This window comes from Ixodes scapularis, unplaced genomic scaffold, assembly GCF_016920785.2.
Source record: "Ixodes scapularis isolate PalLabHiFi unplaced genomic scaffold, ASM1692078v2 PGA_scaffold1__304_contigs__length_218370807, whole genome shotgun sequence".
Classification (NCBI taxonomy): domain Eukaryota; kingdom Metazoa; phylum Arthropoda; class Arachnida; order Ixodida; family Ixodidae; genus Ixodes; species Ixodes scapularis.
The window spans coordinates 80146689-80165107 of record NW_024609846.1 but is presented as its reverse complement, the minus strand read 5'-3'; the positions used below and the strand labels follow the sequence as shown (position 1 = coordinate 80165107).

The 18419-nt window shown below is 48.4% G+C and overlaps 1 protein-coding gene across 1 annotated transcript in view; it reads right to left on the bottom strand.

The window, feature by feature from the left end:
- Positions 1-391: 391 nt before the first annotated feature.
- LOC8035203 (vigilin) overlaps positions 392-18419 on the bottom strand; it is a 39319-nt gene continuing 21291 nt past the window's right edge. Inside the window, exons 10-19 of the mRNA XM_002411121.4 lie at positions 17319-17675; positions 16333-16638; positions 14743-14877; positions 14287-14505; positions 13406-13547; positions 12576-12739; positions 11002-11217; positions 6342-6563; positions 5238-5456; positions 392-2259 (exon numbers count right to left, since the gene is read on the bottom strand). Coding sequence (XP_002411166.3) covers positions 2014-2259; positions 5238-5456; positions 6342-6563; positions 11002-11217; positions 12576-12739; positions 13406-13547; positions 14287-14505; positions 14743-14877; positions 16333-16638; positions 17319-17675 — 2226 coding nt within the window. The 3' untranslated portion in view covers positions 392-2013. The remainder of the gene's footprint in view (positions 2260-5237; positions 5457-6341; positions 6564-11001; positions 11218-12575; positions 12740-13405; positions 13548-14286; positions 14506-14742; positions 14878-16332; positions 16639-17318; positions 17676-18419) is intronic.

Genomic DNA, 18419 nt, shown 5'->3' with positions numbered 1-18419 from the left:
TAAGCCACCAGGACCAACGCCACTAGAACACATCCCTATCACAAAGATGCTGCCAAATATCTTGCCATCAATCCCGACAAAAAACCTTCTCAATCTTGAAGAATCCGCCAGCATGCAAACTCTACAGTATGTGTCAGTTCATAGAAATGAATCTACTAACAAGTCACAAAGATGGCAGCAGAAGCAGTCAATGAATCTCTATGCTCTTATTCACTTCAACAACAGTAGTAAAGACTATCCGGCTCCTCGCAAGGCATTACTATTTAAACCCGCTTCAGGTGTCGAAAAATGTGTGAAACCTTTTTTGTTGATGCGACAATGAGTATAGGTACATGCACAGTCATGTCCAGCATGCCATGCAGCCCCGCGGAGAAGGAAACGAAGACAGTTCTTTTTGTAACACTTTTTTTATTCCCCTTTTTATAGATCAATATACCTCTTCTTTTGAATATACAACGACTGGCACAAAGACTGCATAGAAACTTCCCCCCACACAAACCATTCCCAAAGCCTCTCCCCGGTTTTGTTTCTGGAAATAGTCTCCTCTCCCGCACGTCTCCGCCTCTCGTTTTGTGTACCACAGGCCGAGGGGTCTGCCCCCTCACCAAACAAGGATGAGGGCTACACTAATCTCGATCCACTGCTTCTGACCAATCCATACACACATAGACACACACACACATTCAACCGGTAAATCTGGGAAAAAAAAAAAATTATAATAATCACCGTGGAAGTTTGCACCAGCCCAAGACTCCCAAAAGAGCAGGGTCAACCTAAGTGCCCCTACCCCAGAACGTCACTCCAACCAAAAATCGTGCGCGTCAAAGAGCACTCCAAACCTGCTCTTACACAAGACAGATTTCATTCCCACAGATGAAATAAAACGGAATACAGCCCGCTAGTTGAGCCATATATGTTGCACCCAAAAACTTGAGCATTGTGATACACAACTTGTGCTTGTTAAAAAAAAAAGTAAACATGGGCATGTAAGCTTGGTTGTAGTTTCGTTAGAATTACGTTAAATATTCTCTAGTTTTCAAGGAAGCGACGCCCAATAAACGCAGGAGGGAAAAGACTGCAAGAAAAAAATTAAGAGGACAAAACCCAACATTTTAAAAACAGAAAAAGGCCAACCAGTTTTCGTGGCAACCCTGAAATAAAAGTTTACTTAAATAAGGAGTTCCCACGACGCCAAAAAATACATGCTCATGTACACATGCATGCAGAGAGAATTGAGGGACTACAGATTTAATCTGCAATTTCCTCAGGCAACGGGGTCCTCGAGGGCGCTCACCGAAAAACGTGAGCCTCCGAGCAACTCTCTCGTGGAAGCTGCACGAGACACTGTACGACGCTTTCTTCGGAGGTGGACATTGCACATCATTTGAGAACAAAAAATTCGTAAGCCCGTCGGCGGGAGCCACTAATGACGCGACGGAGAAGCGCTCGAAACTGTAGGTACGACAACGCCAGAAGAGACAAAATAAAAACTCTGGGCATCTACACAGCGGCACGAAGGCACATGCAGAAAAAGGGACACCAAAGTAGGGCAATGAGGCAGTTTTAACGACTGACAAGAAAAAAATCAAGAATGCGCATTCGAAAACGGCAACAGACAGTCCTTTACTGATCCGACGACTGGAAGCTCTTAACAAGAGGGTCCGAGGGAAGACGGGGCACGACTCTTCGACCTAAATAAAATTAGCTCGAAAAAGAAGACAAAAAATTATAACAATGCGAGACAAAAAAAAAAAAAAAAATGGCCTGGAACCTTATTTGCGATCAATTGTCATTTCAACAAGTCTGTATCGAACTAGATTAACGGGATGCGGGCACACAACGAAACAAGGTGAAGACCGCTACGTCGAAAAAAAAACTGGAAAGCGAGAGAGAGAGAGAGAGACCGAAGAAAAAAAAAAACTGGTCCCTCAAAAAGGAGAAGAGACAACAATGAGTTGGAGAGTAAAGGGGGGACTTTGAAGAGGGGTAGGAGAGGTCTTGCGGGGGCGGGGCCTAGCGGCGGGGGGGGCCCCAGGGCACGGGCTTGGCGGGCACGGCGTCGATGGGAGGTCCCCCGCCGAACGAGGGGAACTCCTGGGTGCTCGAGGTGTCGGGGGCTCGCTGCTCCCAGGGGCCGCCGCGCACCACAAAGCCCTCGCTTGAGCGGGGCACCTCGTTCCAGACGGATTCGGTGCCGCCGGCGCTGCGGCCACTCTGGCGCGTCGCCTGGTAGTTCTCCTGGTCCAAGATGTCCTCCAGCTGGAAACGTGGGAGAACGACAAAATGTCCCGCTTGAACCACTGGTACGGTTGAGCCTCGTTCCCACACTTGCGAATGCTTTCGACCTCTCGTGATCTCTTACTAGAGCACGCCAAGGTGCCACCTATTGGGCAGCCGTGAACGCTCACGACTTCTGCATACCGTATTTCTCATTTTTCTTGCGCATCATACTTTTGTCACCGCTCGACAAACTTCTCACAATGATACAAACAACCACTTCCCATAGGTGGTGCATACATTTGAGCTTGCAAGTGCCGCAAAACCATCGCTCTAGTGAAACGCAGTTCTGGAGCACCTCAGAGGTGGCACCAGCTAGGCCAGTGTGTTCGCTCAAAAAATATTACGAGAGGTCATAATATGTTCGGTCGTAAGTAGTTGCAAATGTGCCGACCAGCTTCGACAGCAATAGCTGCGGATTTCATTGTGTCCTGTGCATCTCGCAGTAAACCTGCAAAAACCTCGCGACTACCTTGCAATTAATCTGTGTAAACCTCACGACACCACTGCACGTGCGCACCAGCCCATTATCAAACCAGACCGAGGTACGCCCAGTGGAGTGTTTGGCATTCGTTGTGTTTAGTGGGAGCTCCAAAGTTGGTTCACACAGTTCTGTTTAACACACTGGCACATTGGCACCATATAATGGGGCAGCATTGGAACACCTTTGACCCATGTACATATTTCGTAATTTTTTTACAACTCATTCTTCCAGAGAAGAGCTGTAAAAAAAGTCAGGCAGCGTTATAAGCTACCAGTTCTCATATATGGTGATAGACCTTAATATCTCGCACACACTGCAAGACCTTCGGTTTAGTTGTACGCACTTTCCGCACTACCCGGCAGACGGCGTCAACATGCAAGTGTGTCCCACCGATCCATGCTACGAGATTTATGATTCCTACGGTACAAAGACAGGGTGACACCTCAGACAAGAGCTACAACAAAGAAAGTGGATCGTGCACTCGCTCCTTGATTTGTCGGGTCAGTGAACCTGGCACAACACAGGTAGCAATGCAATGAAACACAAATATAAAGTTAAGCTAGGGACAGCATGACTTTCTACACACTATGATAAAGCAGCACCACTGCTCAGTCTTTCTTGGTTCTAGAAAACGCATCTTTAGAGCCGACGTCATGCGGCACAGCCCCTCTAACAAAGACAAGCTATAACTCAATTTGAGTGAACGATTGTTGTTGGCTTTGGCGTTCGCTTTCGGAGGTCGCGCGCAGGGCTGAGAAAGCAACGCTCAGTCACGGACTTGTAGAAGATTCGTGTTCATTCTTACTCGGGACGTAACTTCCATCAGCGCGTCCTACTTTCTTGTTCTTCAAAGTGCCTGTTCATTCTCACCCCAAACGCTCCACGCTCAAACCTCCTGGGCCGAATTTTCGAGATGCCAACACACACTAGATAAAGAGTTGCGCGAGACCTTGTCGAGTCATCTCGCACTCACTTGCCGTTATGCCGCCAAATTGCTGCCCGCTTTTCTACTGTCTCGACGCTCATTCTTTATTCTGTTTGGCACAAGTTCGCACCCCCTTCAAACTTACAGCTTGCAATGGGATTTACGCCGCTTCTAATCCTGTCAATCATGACAAACTGCTATCAATTAAGAGTTAAAAAAAAAAAAAGATTGACGTGCAATTTTATTTTTAAAGATATGAGTTGCATTTCTGCATTAATAATGAAAATACAATAATAGCTAAGCATATTTTTTTACATATTTGTAAAATACACTCATTTTGATACATCTTGCACCATTTTATATAGTTTGTTGGTAAATAATTTGTGAATGTGTCTCTAGAACATGCTTAGTTGACACGTTTCATAGCCTTTCTTACATAGAAATACTATTTCAACATTGTGTATACATGGTTTGTGAACCGTTCATAAAATAAGCAGGCAAAATTATTACTATGTGCATGTTTCAGTCTCAAATCGATGACTGTGCAAATACCATAGTGAAAACCTAAAATACAATAGTGAAACCTTGAAACCTCCACATCTCGAGCTTCGAGATTTTACGTCTTTGGAAGAAAATTAGCTACAGTGTTCATACACAATCAAACCTTGATGTAACGAAGTTGGTAAAATTCACAATTTACTTCGTTACATTAAAATTTCGTTAAATCAAAATACGGCTTTAGAATTTAAAAAATTTTCCAAAGTGTTTTACAGGTGTGAGAACTCACCAAAAATTACATTTATTTGCGGGTAAAGTAGTCCGTGACTTTTGCTCGCGCCTTGTTCGACAGTAGCAGCAGTTCATACGGCATTCAAGAGCCCAGAGCGCTTGCAGAGCTTCTTGCTGCTCATGCCGTCCCTTGTACTGCCTCAGTACATCAAATGCGTCGAGCACTCCTCGAGTGTACGGGATCTCGCAAATTTCTTCGGCGTTGGCCTCAGAATCGTTGTCATTTTCCGTCGCGTTCCCAACTACATCCTGCACGATGGAACCTCTTCCGTCGCAACGACCCAAGAGTCACCGTAGAGGTAGTCCTCCAGATCACTGAGGACAACACCACCATGCCCTCAGAAGGGTATCTTGGTTTTGTCCCATCTTCACTCGGAATGGACGAAACTGTGGGAGCACTTCCGCTTGCTTCCCCGAGAGCACTGGCTGTTGATGTTGCAGGTGTCTCAAACTCAGCTTTTCGGAAAGAGTTCTGGATGGCTTTGTTCGTTGCGACTTTCCAAGATGCGGAGAGCATAAAAAATATTACCCGGACCATCATTATGGAAATGACGTGGAAACACCTGACTGCTATTACTGACCTGTGGTGCGTCCTCTCATAAACGATCGCAAGAGACCGCAATCTCCTCGGTCACACTCAAACTCAAATCTTCGGATCAATCGAAAGAGTAGAGTCCTTGTAAATTTACAAAGGTGTGCTAAGCCTCCTTGCTTTGCAACGGCAGGGCACCTCCATAACCCATCTAAAGGCTCGAAACTCACGTGCTCGTCCTCGAACTGCTTGAGGTATTCGACGGCCTCCTCGACGTCCTCCTCGGCCCCGGTCACCTGGACCAAGTCCTTGTTGGCGTCCTCGGGCCGGGGGAACTTGATCTCCACCTTGTGTTGCTCCATCAGGCGCCGGATGTTGCGGCCCCGGGCCCCGATCAGCCGCGAGTGGATCCGGTGGTCGATCTCCACCTCCCGGGTCACCATGTCCTCCTGCATGTCCACAACGCACAACCTCACTCATCAAGGAGCCAGAGACAGCGGTCACGCAAAGATGTCTGGGCACATGCCGCATTCCGACGTCCACCTTTATGCTGACTTTCCTGTCACGCCTTCTTCATTACCAGAGCCGGACATCGACTCGTCGTAAGCAACGACAAATGTGCAAGAAAATGCGGCAGCTCTGTCCCAGCAGAAACGACCTGCGCTCACTTTTGTATACGACTGGCGTCCGTCTCCGTGTGATTCAGCCAGTACGGGGCAATTGCCGTCGTGTAGCCACGATTGCACGAAATAAAGCCCTTCAATTAGTGTCAAGACTGAAGCTGTCGCAGGAAAATGTGGGCTATACACAATCGTCCCTCCTAAGCAGAAAGATTACAGACAAACTGGAGGTAAAAGGCAAGGGTCCACCACCGTCAACCGACGCTTTCCACCGCAACGACGGGAAACAACGAGGGCTGCCATGCAACCATATTCGGTGTACTCGAATTCACTTTCAACCCCCTCGATTCCGAGTGACATTAAGTACAACACAACTTCGATATGGCGATGTCCGATAAGGTAATGGCAGAGATACAGTGAAGATAAGGCAAGGCCCAGACCCCTGACGCATCAATAAAGACAAGCAAATCGTTCGCTGACCAGTGGTTCGAGCGCCGAGCGGTGACTTTACTGTTCTACAAATCGGTTACTACTCGCGCCAAGCACCAACGGTTGCGCAGCGTGTTTGTGAACGGTATGCTCGCATGTAGAGAAGAGGCTATGTAGTCCAGAGTTTTCCCACCTTTCTTTTAAAACTTTTTAAAAGCAAGTTGCATCCCAACGAAATCTTTCGCAAAGAGTTCGGCCGACATGGGACCAAAAGCTTGCACGCACCCACTCTTTGACAATGCGCAAGATCTCGTCACGGGCCGTGATGGCGTTCTTCTCGTAGCCCACCACGGTGATGATGTTCTCCTCGGGGGCCCCCTTGTCCGGGAACTGCACCTGGACGCCGTGGTCCTTGCGGATCTTGCTCACCATGGTGCCCCGCCAACCGATGATCTTGGGGTGGTACTTGTTGTCCACTTCCACCTCCAGGTGGAAGCTGCGCAGCTTCTACAGGGGGGCCACGAAGAGTCGCCGTTAGCAAGACCGAGGGGGAACGTCGGGGAGAAAACGGGGTCTGGAGTTTCAACGAAAAACACAGACCGGACACTACTCTTCGACTGCCCCTTTTGCACAAAAAAAAACAAATATGAACACCATCGTCTAATACCTACATTCATTAGTTGCCAATGTTCCACGAGATTCTCAATTGTACATTTAGAAGAAATAAATTTGCCAATAAGAGAAATGGGAGTATGCGAGACAACTGGTTCAGTGATGACATGTTTCAAGAAAAAAAACGAAGGCTGGAAAGAGGGAAACGAGAAACTGGGCTGTGCAACACTGTAATGTTCCTTCAATCCTAGTTTCGTTTTTTTTAAGGGGGGACATGGCCTCAGAATTCAGAATTTCCAGGAAAAATATATTTTTCAAAAATAATATGTTTATTAACTTCCGAAGAATAATTTCAGAAAATTTCATTTATAAACATGCAGCATTTATCTCACAATAAATTATTTTCGACATGTCAGCAGCCTCCGAGTCAGCAGGAAGCAAATTTGTTTGCGTTCCTTATTTAGCACTGCTTTATACTCGTTTAACATAGCCAGAACATCTCACCCTCATTGGAAGCGCATTTACTCTAGATATAGCCTAGAGCCACTAAATAAGCTGCGCTTAGAGTATCGGCACTCCGTTCCCCGACATTGTTGTGGGCGCCGCCATTTTGGCTCGTATGCAGAACAGACGCAACGGCCGATCGTCATGATTCAAAAGTGCTACTTCCTCAGCATTAGATTCGGTGTTAGGAAGGTAATGTAATATTGCTTTGCTCTGTCGCGAACGGTTTAAACATTTCTGGAGGGCGGAAAAGCATTTCCTGTGATTTCAGATAAAGCTTCAGATAACTGGCAACCATGATTTTAAGCCACATAATGGCCAAGTGTCGTTACTCTGAAGCGTAGCTTATTTAGTGGCACTAATATAGCCCGTAGAAGCTTTCAAAGTTTAAATGTACCAATGGCCAGGAGAACCCTTAACATCCAAACAGAAAAAAATCCTGAAACTTGGTATGAGCAATCTTATTGGTTGAGACCCAAAACAGGGTTTCCGATTGGTCCACTGCCCGGTGACGTGATGTTGTGCCATCTTCAGTAACACCCTTTCACAGTATCTTCCACTTCAGATCATAATCCTGCTTTGCTGCTCTTTCTTAGTACAATTTGCCTTTAAGTTCTTGCCAGTCTACCTGTCAAGGAATGCCTGCTACCAGTGGCGTAGCCAGAAAATATTTTCGGGAGGTGTTTTAAGGTGTTAGCACAATCACAAACGCAATGATAATAAAAAAAACTATACCGTAATATCCCGAGTCATCGCCCATCCCCGAGCCATCGCCCACCCCGTTTTTTGGGGCCAATATAGATTTCCGAAAAAACACCGAGTCATCGCCTACCCCTTCAAATACCCCAGCGCGGACTCTGCGATCCGCGAACACTCATCCTACCCGAATGACGCGGCCGCGGACCTTACAGTTCGAGGACATCCGTGACAAAGTAAAACAAAGGAGGGAAAGACACTTCTTTTTGTTTACCTCCGTGAGCGACCCCAAAGTGGTCGTGTATCCGTGCGAAAAGAAAACGATGGAGATAACAAAATAAGAGTTTGTTAATGTAACCCCGGAGTGTTAGGTCAAAGTCTGTCTCCGCCGAAGTAAGGTCACCGCGAACCTGCGCCTTCTTCCCGCCCGTCGCGACCGCGGTTGTGCAATATTTTAGGCAAAGCCAACGCGTAAATAAAGCTTTGCTGGAACGCCCTACACAGACGTTTGCAGAGCGTCCCAACCGTGCGTTGATAGCCCGCCGTGCACGGACGCACGTATGTACACACCAAACAAGAAAGTTGCGCAAGAGCTTGCAATTGACAAGGCGCCCGACTTGGCCCGACGCCAAAGTATTTGCCAACGCGACCCCCGGCTTTCCCGCTTTCCCAGCATTGCTCTTGGTCGCTTCTTTGGTCCGCTCGCTCGTTGCGCCTGGTCGGATTTTCTATTTTCTTGTAGACTTTTCTTTCTTTTTTTTTTTTTTTACTAACTAGGAGAACATAGTGGTGACATTCTTTCACGGAACAAACGTTCGCGCTATATGCAGATCGGCGGTGTTTCTAGCGCGTATGCAAGCAACGGACTTCGCTATAGTAAAATATTCTTTCGTGAGCATTTTTTTCTGTAAAACAATGAAACTAAATCGAGTTTTGAGTTTGATGTATCTCTTGTGCATCAGCGCTAGATACGCAGAGAAAAATATGCGGTTTTTTCCGCTTTTTTTCAAGTGTTTGTGCTCACCCACCGAGACATGGCCCACCCCACTTTTTTAATGAATTTCAGGTGGTAGGGGGTGGGCGATGACTCGGGATATTACGGTATATATATATACCTATACACAGGGTGTTTTACGAAAGGTGGACAAATTCAATATTGCGAAAACTATGCGTCGCAACAAAAAAAGCTTTGTGTCATTTTGGTCCTGGGCCAGGGGCCTATTTAGGAAAATTATTAAAGTCCGGGATAATAAGGTTGTTAATTATTTTTGCGTAATTAACTTTTTTAATATTGTGTTTAAGGGCATGGTTTCAATTAGAAATTGCACAGCATCATCTATAAAAACTAAATCAACAAATTTCAGAACAATAGAATGCACGCGAAGCATTTTTATGGCTTTCTGAAAAACTGCACAAATTCAATGGGTTTTCAAGTTTCGGTTCGCTATTGGAGCGCATCTCGGAACCGACGGCACCGCGCCCTGGGGAGAAATAGTGCAACCAGCCTCTGCTGCATCGTGCGAGGACAGCACAGCAGAGGTTGGTTGCACTATTCCACATTCAAAAACTGATCTATGTCCGACGTTGCTCTGTATCTGTTCTCACGTCGTTCAACCCGCAGGAGTTGCTCGAAGCTCCAATTCAACCGAGTCCCTCGTAACTGTAAGCAGCAACGACTGCAATGCACTGCCGTGTTTTTCGTCCATCTGCTCTAGAACGTGCCGCAACAAAGTGTTTGTGTGTTTGACGGTTTGGAAATCACTACAAGACGACATTCATCAGTGCCACTAAACAATAAAATCTTTGAGAGAAGTATTTTTCGCTCCTCTAATTACAGTGGAACCTCGATTACACGACTTTTGCGGGACAGCGCGAAATCACCGTGTAATTTGTGAGTCGTATCATCCGAAAAAACAATTAACCACGGATACAGTAATCGGCCATCAGGAAAAAGACAAGCGGAGGTTTTAAATCATGTCTAAGCTAATAATCTGCTCTCCTATCATCAATAGTATCCGTGTCCGGGACATCGTTCGCCGGTGTGCACAATCGCAACAACAGGATCCAGCGTATTTCCCGCCGGAACGTCATACGACGTGGGACATGTAGAATCCCGCGTCGTGTAAACCAAACTTTTAATACATTATTTCTTTGGGGAGTTCGTCGGGACCGGGCAAATCCGTCGTAAAATGCAGGATGTCGCATAAACCGGGGACGCATAATCGAGGTACAACTGTATCAGATAGTCTTTTGCTCGCCAACGCGGACCGAGTAGGCATACTGGGATTGAGACATTGCGGCTGTTTTCACCGGCCCATGGAGGGGATGCATCCTTATTTCCGGCTCTCGCATAAAAAAAAGTTGGTTCCGATTGTGACCTCGAACGTTTTGTACAGCACTGCACTTGGGCAAGCTGACGCTAATCAACAACTAAGGTCGGCTGCTACAAGCAATTGCTATGCGAAATGTTTCTGCTAGGAGCCACACTATGAAACCCCCGTCTTGACGTATGGTTCCAATACTCATCGTCATCGTTTCCGGGCAACTATGCTAAGATTAGCACAGTTTCCACAGTGGCCTAACCTCACACTGCCGCGCAAGCACGTGTCGAGTCCCGTTCGCGCACGGCAAACGAGGCCACTCATTCGTGCAAGTAGCTTCAATAGCTACTTGATGTCGTCACGCACAAAAGCTGGTGTCGAGTACAAGTGCAGCTCGCATAAAATGCCGTGTACTCAAGGTTTTCACCTACCCCACAAGCCAACTGCTTCGAGTGTCACATTCTCATGCACTCTGTTTCACCATAAGTGGGAGCGAAGCCGACGCTGCAAGCAGAAACATGCCGCCTCGCACGACACTTTTATTGCACGAGCGAACATGCGCGACCTTGCTCTTGCAAGTTCAGCTTTGCCCCCCCTTAATGTAAACGAAGTACAGGGCGGGGTGTGCCTAGAGTATTTTCAGCTCTGAAAGCTTCACCAGAGCGGCAAAGGGGGGCAAGTTGGTTTGTGTCGAAAGACAGCTCTGAAAGCTGTTCCATCCCAAGCACTTCTTCCTCCGAGCGTCATTTACGTCTTGAGCCTCCGAGACGACCCCTCGGAGCAGAGAGATGCTGGGAGCTCCCTGCACTCACCCTGTCCTCCTCCTCCTCGAGGATCTGCTCCACCCTCTGGAGCAGGGCCTCCTTGGCCGAGGCCACGTTGGCCGGCGTCCCGGACACCACCAGCACGTCGCTCTCGTCCGCCTGGGGCGGCACGCTGATGTTCACGTCGTGGTCCTCCATCAGCCGACGGACCCCGGCGCCCTTCTGGCCAATGATGAAGCGGTGCAGCTTGAAGGGAACCTCCACCTGGGCAGCGGCATTCCCATGCGGGGCATTGAAGCAAACAAAAACAGATGTCCGACAAATGAACGAAGTTGGCGAGGCACATAGAACGGTGCCCGTAAGGTTCTCCAATTTATAAGGCCAATGGGAAAGCTGCATGCTTGTTGTTGGCACTGGCATAGACTCTGACTACGAAAATTCTTCGACAGCCAAAACTGGTCAGTCACGGTTTAATGTTGCGCACCAGATTTGGGAAACTTTCACGCGAGTGACGCATTCACTAAGAGATTCAAAGTGCATACTTTCTTTTTCAACTTTATTTTTTAAAGGGAAATACGTTCCATGGTGGATGTTGGCAGGTTCCTGATCACAAAAAAGGTAACTAACCTCGAGCTCAGGCTACTGCCTGCACTCAACCCTTAACAAAAAGGAGCTTTTGACCCATTCTTACGTCAGCCCTTAAGCTTAGCAAATGGCCTGCAGACATTAAAGGGGTCATGAAACAATATCGGGTTAGAATAAAAGGGGACTATTTCTTTCAATCTTGCCTTCGCAAAGCTTGATGACATAATTGTGGGATCGAAACCACCCGTCTGACAACAGTCGAGCGTGGCTCACAGACTGGACACGAGAACTGCGTGAGCACTCAACTTCGGCACGTAACAATCGATGCCTCGGCGAACTCGGGTAGTGGCTCGTATCCAACGACTGCGGTGATGAGAATAGCAAACTCTAACAATGCCTAGGGTTCAGCACGCATTTTCTACTATGCCAACCTCAGCAGATGGGTATGATTAACGTTGGCGGCATAGGATAGGCACTGGACCACATGGTCGCTTGTTCTGGCTCCAAGTTGAGGGGACGAACGATGCTCATATTGGTTTCTAGGCAATGGCGACTGCCATTGCCTAGAAAGAAAAAAAAACCAAGGAAAGTTTAAACAGTTATTAGCTTTAGGGAGCCTAAGTAGTATCTAATGAAAGCAGAAAAATTGTTTCATGACTTCTTTAAAGGTAGCCAACCCCTGGTGTAGAGAAAACGAGACCATACTAAGAGCACCGTAACAAGCTTCGAGCCAACTGACAGATCTCACCATCTAGTTCCGTTGGGTCGCTGCCACCACCATGTGTACTGGGGACTGTAGTCTTTCTGCACGTGCAACAAACCCGCTGCGGGTCTGCGCAAGCAGAGCACGAGATGGCACAAACTGTCTCGTGCACGTTCACCCAACTTTCGTGAGCCACAGTTACGGCGGCAACGCGCACACGTGAAACGCCTAGTGTGAAACCAGTTTACTCCGAGAAGCTCGCCGTGGCAACACCTGCACTTGCGTACGTCTCCGACAATAGGCGATCCCAAAGTAAACGAGGGGCCGAGCTCACCTCCTGGGAGACGGGCACCAGGGCCAGGAGGGCTTCCCTGGCGTGCTCGCAGTCCTCCTGCTTGCCCTTGATCAGGATCAAGTCCTCCTTGCGGACCTTGCCCTCCTCAGGAGCCACTTCGGCCACCTCCCCGTTCACCGCTGCCTCACCGTTCTCCAGGGGCTCTGCAGTCGCAAGGGACAGCCATTTGTCAATGACAGGGAGCGCTACCGCGCTCCATCGTGACGGAGCCTCGTGTAGAAACGTCGGCCGTTGGAGCGATGCCAGGCGTGTGCCGCTCCTAATGGTCAAACGGTTTGCCTGAACAACGCAAAAGCTAGAGAGGTCTCGTGTCTACCGGAACAACAAAATAAGATAAACCAGTACAGAACGAGCGGGTTGGTACGGATAATTAAACTTGAGGAAGAAAACGAGAAGGGACGGACAAACACAAGTGTGTGTTTGTCCGTCCCTTCTCGTTGTCTTCCTCAAGTTTAATGAGATAAACCACCCACAAAAATAAACCGTTGCCTACATCCGAATAGCACGCACCAAAGATTTATGAATTCGGGAAGGTCGGAAAACATCCGACAACTTTCCAAGGTCAGACACTTTTCACAAGTCTGCTCGTCTTTCGCTTCTCCAAGCGTGCGGGCCCGGATGGCAACCTGATTGCATGAGATGCCTCCCGCAGAGTCCAACTGAAGCAACCGAAGAAAGGCCGTTTTTTCCTGCAATTTTATCTTTCTACACCCAGCCACAGGGCGCCCATCGAAACGGGACCACCACCAAGGAACCCCACGCATCGCAGGAAGAAAAAAGATAACAAAATCACTGCCGGGAAAACGCACCCCTGTCGCGGGACTCCCGCTCGGGGAACTTGACGTGGACATTGAAATCCTGGTTGATGCGCTGCACCTTGTGGCCCTTGGTGCCCATTAGGGCGCGGTGGTGCTGCTGGGGAATCACTACCTCCAGCGTCACCTGGGACTCCTGCAGGTATGCAACAGAGGGCACCATGGTCAGTTACTGAGGACAACCGAGCTACGAGAGTTGGCCACACGGCTTGCACCCTTTGGCCCTCTTCCAGGGGTCAAACGAGAGTGAATCAACAAGAGACGTCTGACCTCATGCAGATACCAGCTAGTGCATGTTAAATGTCTGAACGTACCAGACTCCTACAATAGACCCTTTTCAAAAGTGCGAGCCACATAGCAGCTGCTCAGGCAATTGCCAAAGTCTGCCATTGCTTGGGCACAGGCACTGAGCATGCATTGGACACGAGGGCTGCGTCAGCCAGTGGCTTAGCCAGGAATGTATTTCAGGGGTAGCTGATTTACACCCCAAGTCCGTGACTCGGGGTGCGGGTCAGCTACTCCACAGCTGTCTTGGTCACCCTCGGATGCCCCCAGGGTGACCAAGACAGCCGGGGTTTGGTCATCGTTGGGGGCACGTCCCTCCACAGTTATGGCTTTATCTCTGGTGGAATCATGTCACCTCCAAAAAGCTTCCTACATCCATGGTCTGTAGACTTCCCTTTGTATGACGTAGCGGCATTGAGACTGCGGCTCTAGTGTGATGGAGTAGTGCGCGGCAGACAACGCGGTTGCACAATGAGCGAAGGCGAGTAGGGAGAGCGATAGCCTGGCCGTTGGGTGCGGGTGCTAGTGCTCTCTATCTGCGATCGCGTGGGTTTTTGCCCGTCGGCCCGTCAACTCCGTGCCCCACTCACCAGGTCCTGGACGATCTCGAGAATGCGCTTGCGCGCACCGTCGACGCACTCCCGGGCCCCCTTGAGCTGCACCAGATCGCTGTGCTCCCCGCTGCGGGGGAAGCTCACTTGCACGCCACCAAACTCCTCCGCTATCTGCCGCAGCTCCTCCCCCCGGCGGGCCACAAAGTGCCGGTGATGGCGGGGGTCGATGTGCATTTCCTCTTCAACCACCTTCTCCTGCGAGGACAGAGACGGCGTCCCATCTTTCATTACAACCTTCGTCAAGCGAAAGAGGCTCTCCGATCTGCAAACACTCGTCTCGTGGCAAAAAGAATTGCCTTGTAAGGCATGCTCCCTCGGCACAACAAAACCTCGGCACACGGCAAAATGTAGCGCAACAGAACCTTGGCATGCAACAAAACATTGTTGCACAACGAAAAGTCACAACAAAACCTGAAGAAAAAGTGGACGAACCAAGTTCTCAATCATCTCCTCCAGCAGCTTCTTGGCCTCGAGGACGGACTCCTTCTTGCCCATAAGGACGATCGTGTCCTGGCTCTCGTCACGGTCCGACGGAAAGATGATGCGGGCACCGGTCTTCTCCCTAACCTGCATTTAGCAGCAACACAGATGTGAAAGCTCAGACGGTGACCGTGGAAATCGGGTCAAACAGAGAAGCTAAACATCATTCAGGACACAGATTGAAGGCTTGTTCACACGTAACGCTACGTCACTACCCCAGCACTACTTACCAATTCAGCGCTGGAAATAGCTTTGACCTTTGACCAGCACAGCATCAGCATTAAGTTAAATTCAAGTTAGCATTGCAGTAGTACTGTTTCCATCCCTGTTGCAGGTTAAGGGGGGACACTGGCTAGAGGTCAAACTTTTGAACTACTCAAGTGATCGGAATGAAATTTGCAGGGGAGATTTAGCTTCAGATGTAGGTGTACTGTGCAAACTTTCAGCTCTCTAGGACGAATTTACATACCTGCATAAGATGATGTGTCACTTTTCATTAAGAAATCTATGATATGCAAATCAAGCTATTAAGCATCATTTTGACTGCTTGAATATAAAGTGGGGGATATGGGACCTCGGGCTATCTAGTTTTAATAACTTAAATATAAATATTTCGGGAAGAGTTATTACCTCAAACTATGAGATGCATATCTGTCCTCTGTCAATTTTTAAAAACTTAGTTTTTTATCACTCAGGACTTCAACCTTAAAACAAAATAAAGTAGATAGCCCGATTCCTGAGTAAATTTGAGTTCAGAAACATCTTGATTGTGGTATCAGAATACTTTCACCTTCGAACAAAAGATTCCTTCGTATGAAATTTGCAGCAAAAAGTGGAACTGAGAAAAATGCATTCAAACATTGAACTCCTTTACTTCGTTACTGCCTCACAATCTGTTGAATATATTTTATATCAACATAACTATTTGGCGTACGGTTATCAAATTTGGTGTAAGGGTGCATAATTAGTTTCTAAAACTGAAAACCTCAAAATTAAAAAATGAATTTTTTTAAAAAAATTTAAAATTTAGGCCCATGTCCCCCCTTAAAAGAGAGCAGGAAAAAGTTCTCCCATGAAGCCCTTCACCCCTTGCACTTAGCAGGAGAGGAGGCGAGGCAAGACAAGGCGAGGAAGGACTCACCTCCTCTCCGACGTTCGCTCTGCTAAGTGGAGATGGTGAAAGGCTTCACAAGAGAGCTTGTCCCATATTTTTTAAGCTGCAGCAGGAATAGGGTTGATTTAGTGCTTCTATGTACGTGTGAACTGTCCCTCTTAAATAGCAGGCAATGCAATTGTAACGCTTCTGTATGGGCAACAATCCCAACTTTTTTAAGGCTATGGAAGCGATGCGCTCTCCCTGTACCATATTCTCGTTATGTGGTATCACGACGAAGGTGATGGTGGATCAGCAAACTCGGTGGACCGCGAATAAGTGGCAAATGTCGAAGCTAGACAGCAAAGCCCTCATGCACCCCTGTCACGCAGGTGTAAGACGAAATGGTGTTGGGAGAGGATAGGGAGAATACCAGAAAGGAACCTTGCCTTGCGGATGTTGGAGCCGTTTTTGCCAATGAGGAAGCGGTGGTGCTTGGGCTGGGCACGGACCTCCTCGGTGAAGCTGGACAGCTGCTTCTCGTTGGAGAGGTCAAGGAGCTGCTTCTTGGCCCGGTCCACGTCCTCCTTCGGCCCGCTGAGGGTGACCCGGTCGCTCTTGGAGTCCTGCTGCGGGAAGGTGATCTGCACCCGACCGCAGTCCTCCATGATCGAGTGGATCAGCCGCCCCTTGGCCCCGATGATCGAGTTGTGCAGGTTGCAGGGTATCATGATGCTCACTTCCACCACGTCCGCCTGCACATCAGTCACAAGGGGCGGGGACAAGGCACGAAAACACGGTTATTTCCACCTTCAATCTCAAGTGGTTTGCCCATTGCATATTAGTTCCTTAAAAAAAGAAGAGGCTGCTAGCACGAAATCTGCATTCAACGAATACAAAGGTAGAATGAATCGATATAGGAAGAAACGAGAGTGTAGACACACCAAATTTTTGGGTTGGTTCGTGCACATTCCACTAACCGTGAAATGCAATGTGGAATATGCCAAGATGCCGCAAATAATTCCTCGTCGCATTATTCTGACTTAATAATTTCAGTTTCAAATAGCCGAGAGCTGGAATCTTTGGGACGACGTTACAGGCTGGAAAGCCTGTAACGTCGTCCCAATGTGCAACTACGGCAATGCTCACATTGCCGTAGTTGCACATTGTTCAGTAAAAAACTGCAACAATGTGGCGCCTCTGTGCCACAGTTTCTGAGGACCTGCGAACGCCGCCATGGCTACGCTTCTTGGTCTGTGACATTGCTCCGAAATCCTGCTTCTCGGAAATTGAAATCAAAACCCACATACCCCTCAACGTCACCAACGAAGTCGACCGGCTAAGAAAATGAACAGCTCAAAGGAACAGAGAGCCCCACGGAGGGACCAGTTGGAGCTGGTGCCTGAAGAGACAGCGTCGGGGGAGTAGCATGTACCTGCTCCTTCTGTGCCTCGAGGATCTTCTCCTTAGCAGCGGCCACATTCTCCTTCTTGCCCGTGATCATGACCACGTCCGAGTTGCTGTTCTCGGCGGGCAGCTCTATCTTGGTGTCAGTCTCCTGCTGGATGCGGCGCAGGGTGGGCCTCCCCTTGCCCGCCAGGTGGCGCAGGAACTGCTTGAAGAGCACCAGGTCCACCCTGTGGCTGGAGGCCTGCAGGTCCCGGCAGGTCTGGGCCAGGTGCCGGTGGCACGCCTCCACGTCCTCCCGGGGACCCCGGATCAGCACCTTGTCGCTGCGGGCCCCGGCCTCCGGGAACGTCACGTTCACTTGGTTGAACTGCCGACGCACCTCCTGGGGGGATGGACGGAGGAGCATGCGGCATTTAGTGTGGGGTAACAAGGAAAGATGGCATGCGCAATGCCTCCTAGGAAACGCGTCCTAAATAACACCTCCTATGATTATGTATCTTTCTTTTTTGCTCCAATACCATGATTATCTTTGCTTTTTTTTTCGTGCTTGTAGTTATTTATGCTGTGAAACTGCCAGAGTGGCGGCCTTCAGCTTTGTCGAGCTGTCCCTTTCTTCCTCTCCTTGTGCTTTGTTGTTTGACAAAGCAAGCAGGGACAAATAGAAAACTAGACACAAACCACTATTGTTAGTTGCTTATGAATTGCAATAGCATTTGTCTAGGACAACCTCAAGGACAACGTCTAAGACAACGTCCTAGAGGACGACATCAAAGACGTCTAGGACAATCTCAAGGACAACGTCTAGGACAACCTCAAGGACGTCTAGGACCCCAAGAACGACGTCAAGGTCGTCAGGTCCTTTGAAGAGGGTCAAATATGGGAAAGAGTGAGAATGTGATCTGAAATGGTCTACTGGGAGTACCTACTACACATTAGAAGGCCAGAAATGAAAAAAAATGTGTGTGTGTGTGTGGAGGGGGGGGGGGGGGTAGCTAAAGAATGCTATCGCATAAAAAAACATCCCCAGTCCACAAAGCGATCGAACAAGGAAGAGGATAAGGCTGCTCATTAGCAATCAAACAAGAAAAAATTGGCCGCATGTTTGGTCATTCTGTCAAGCACGTTT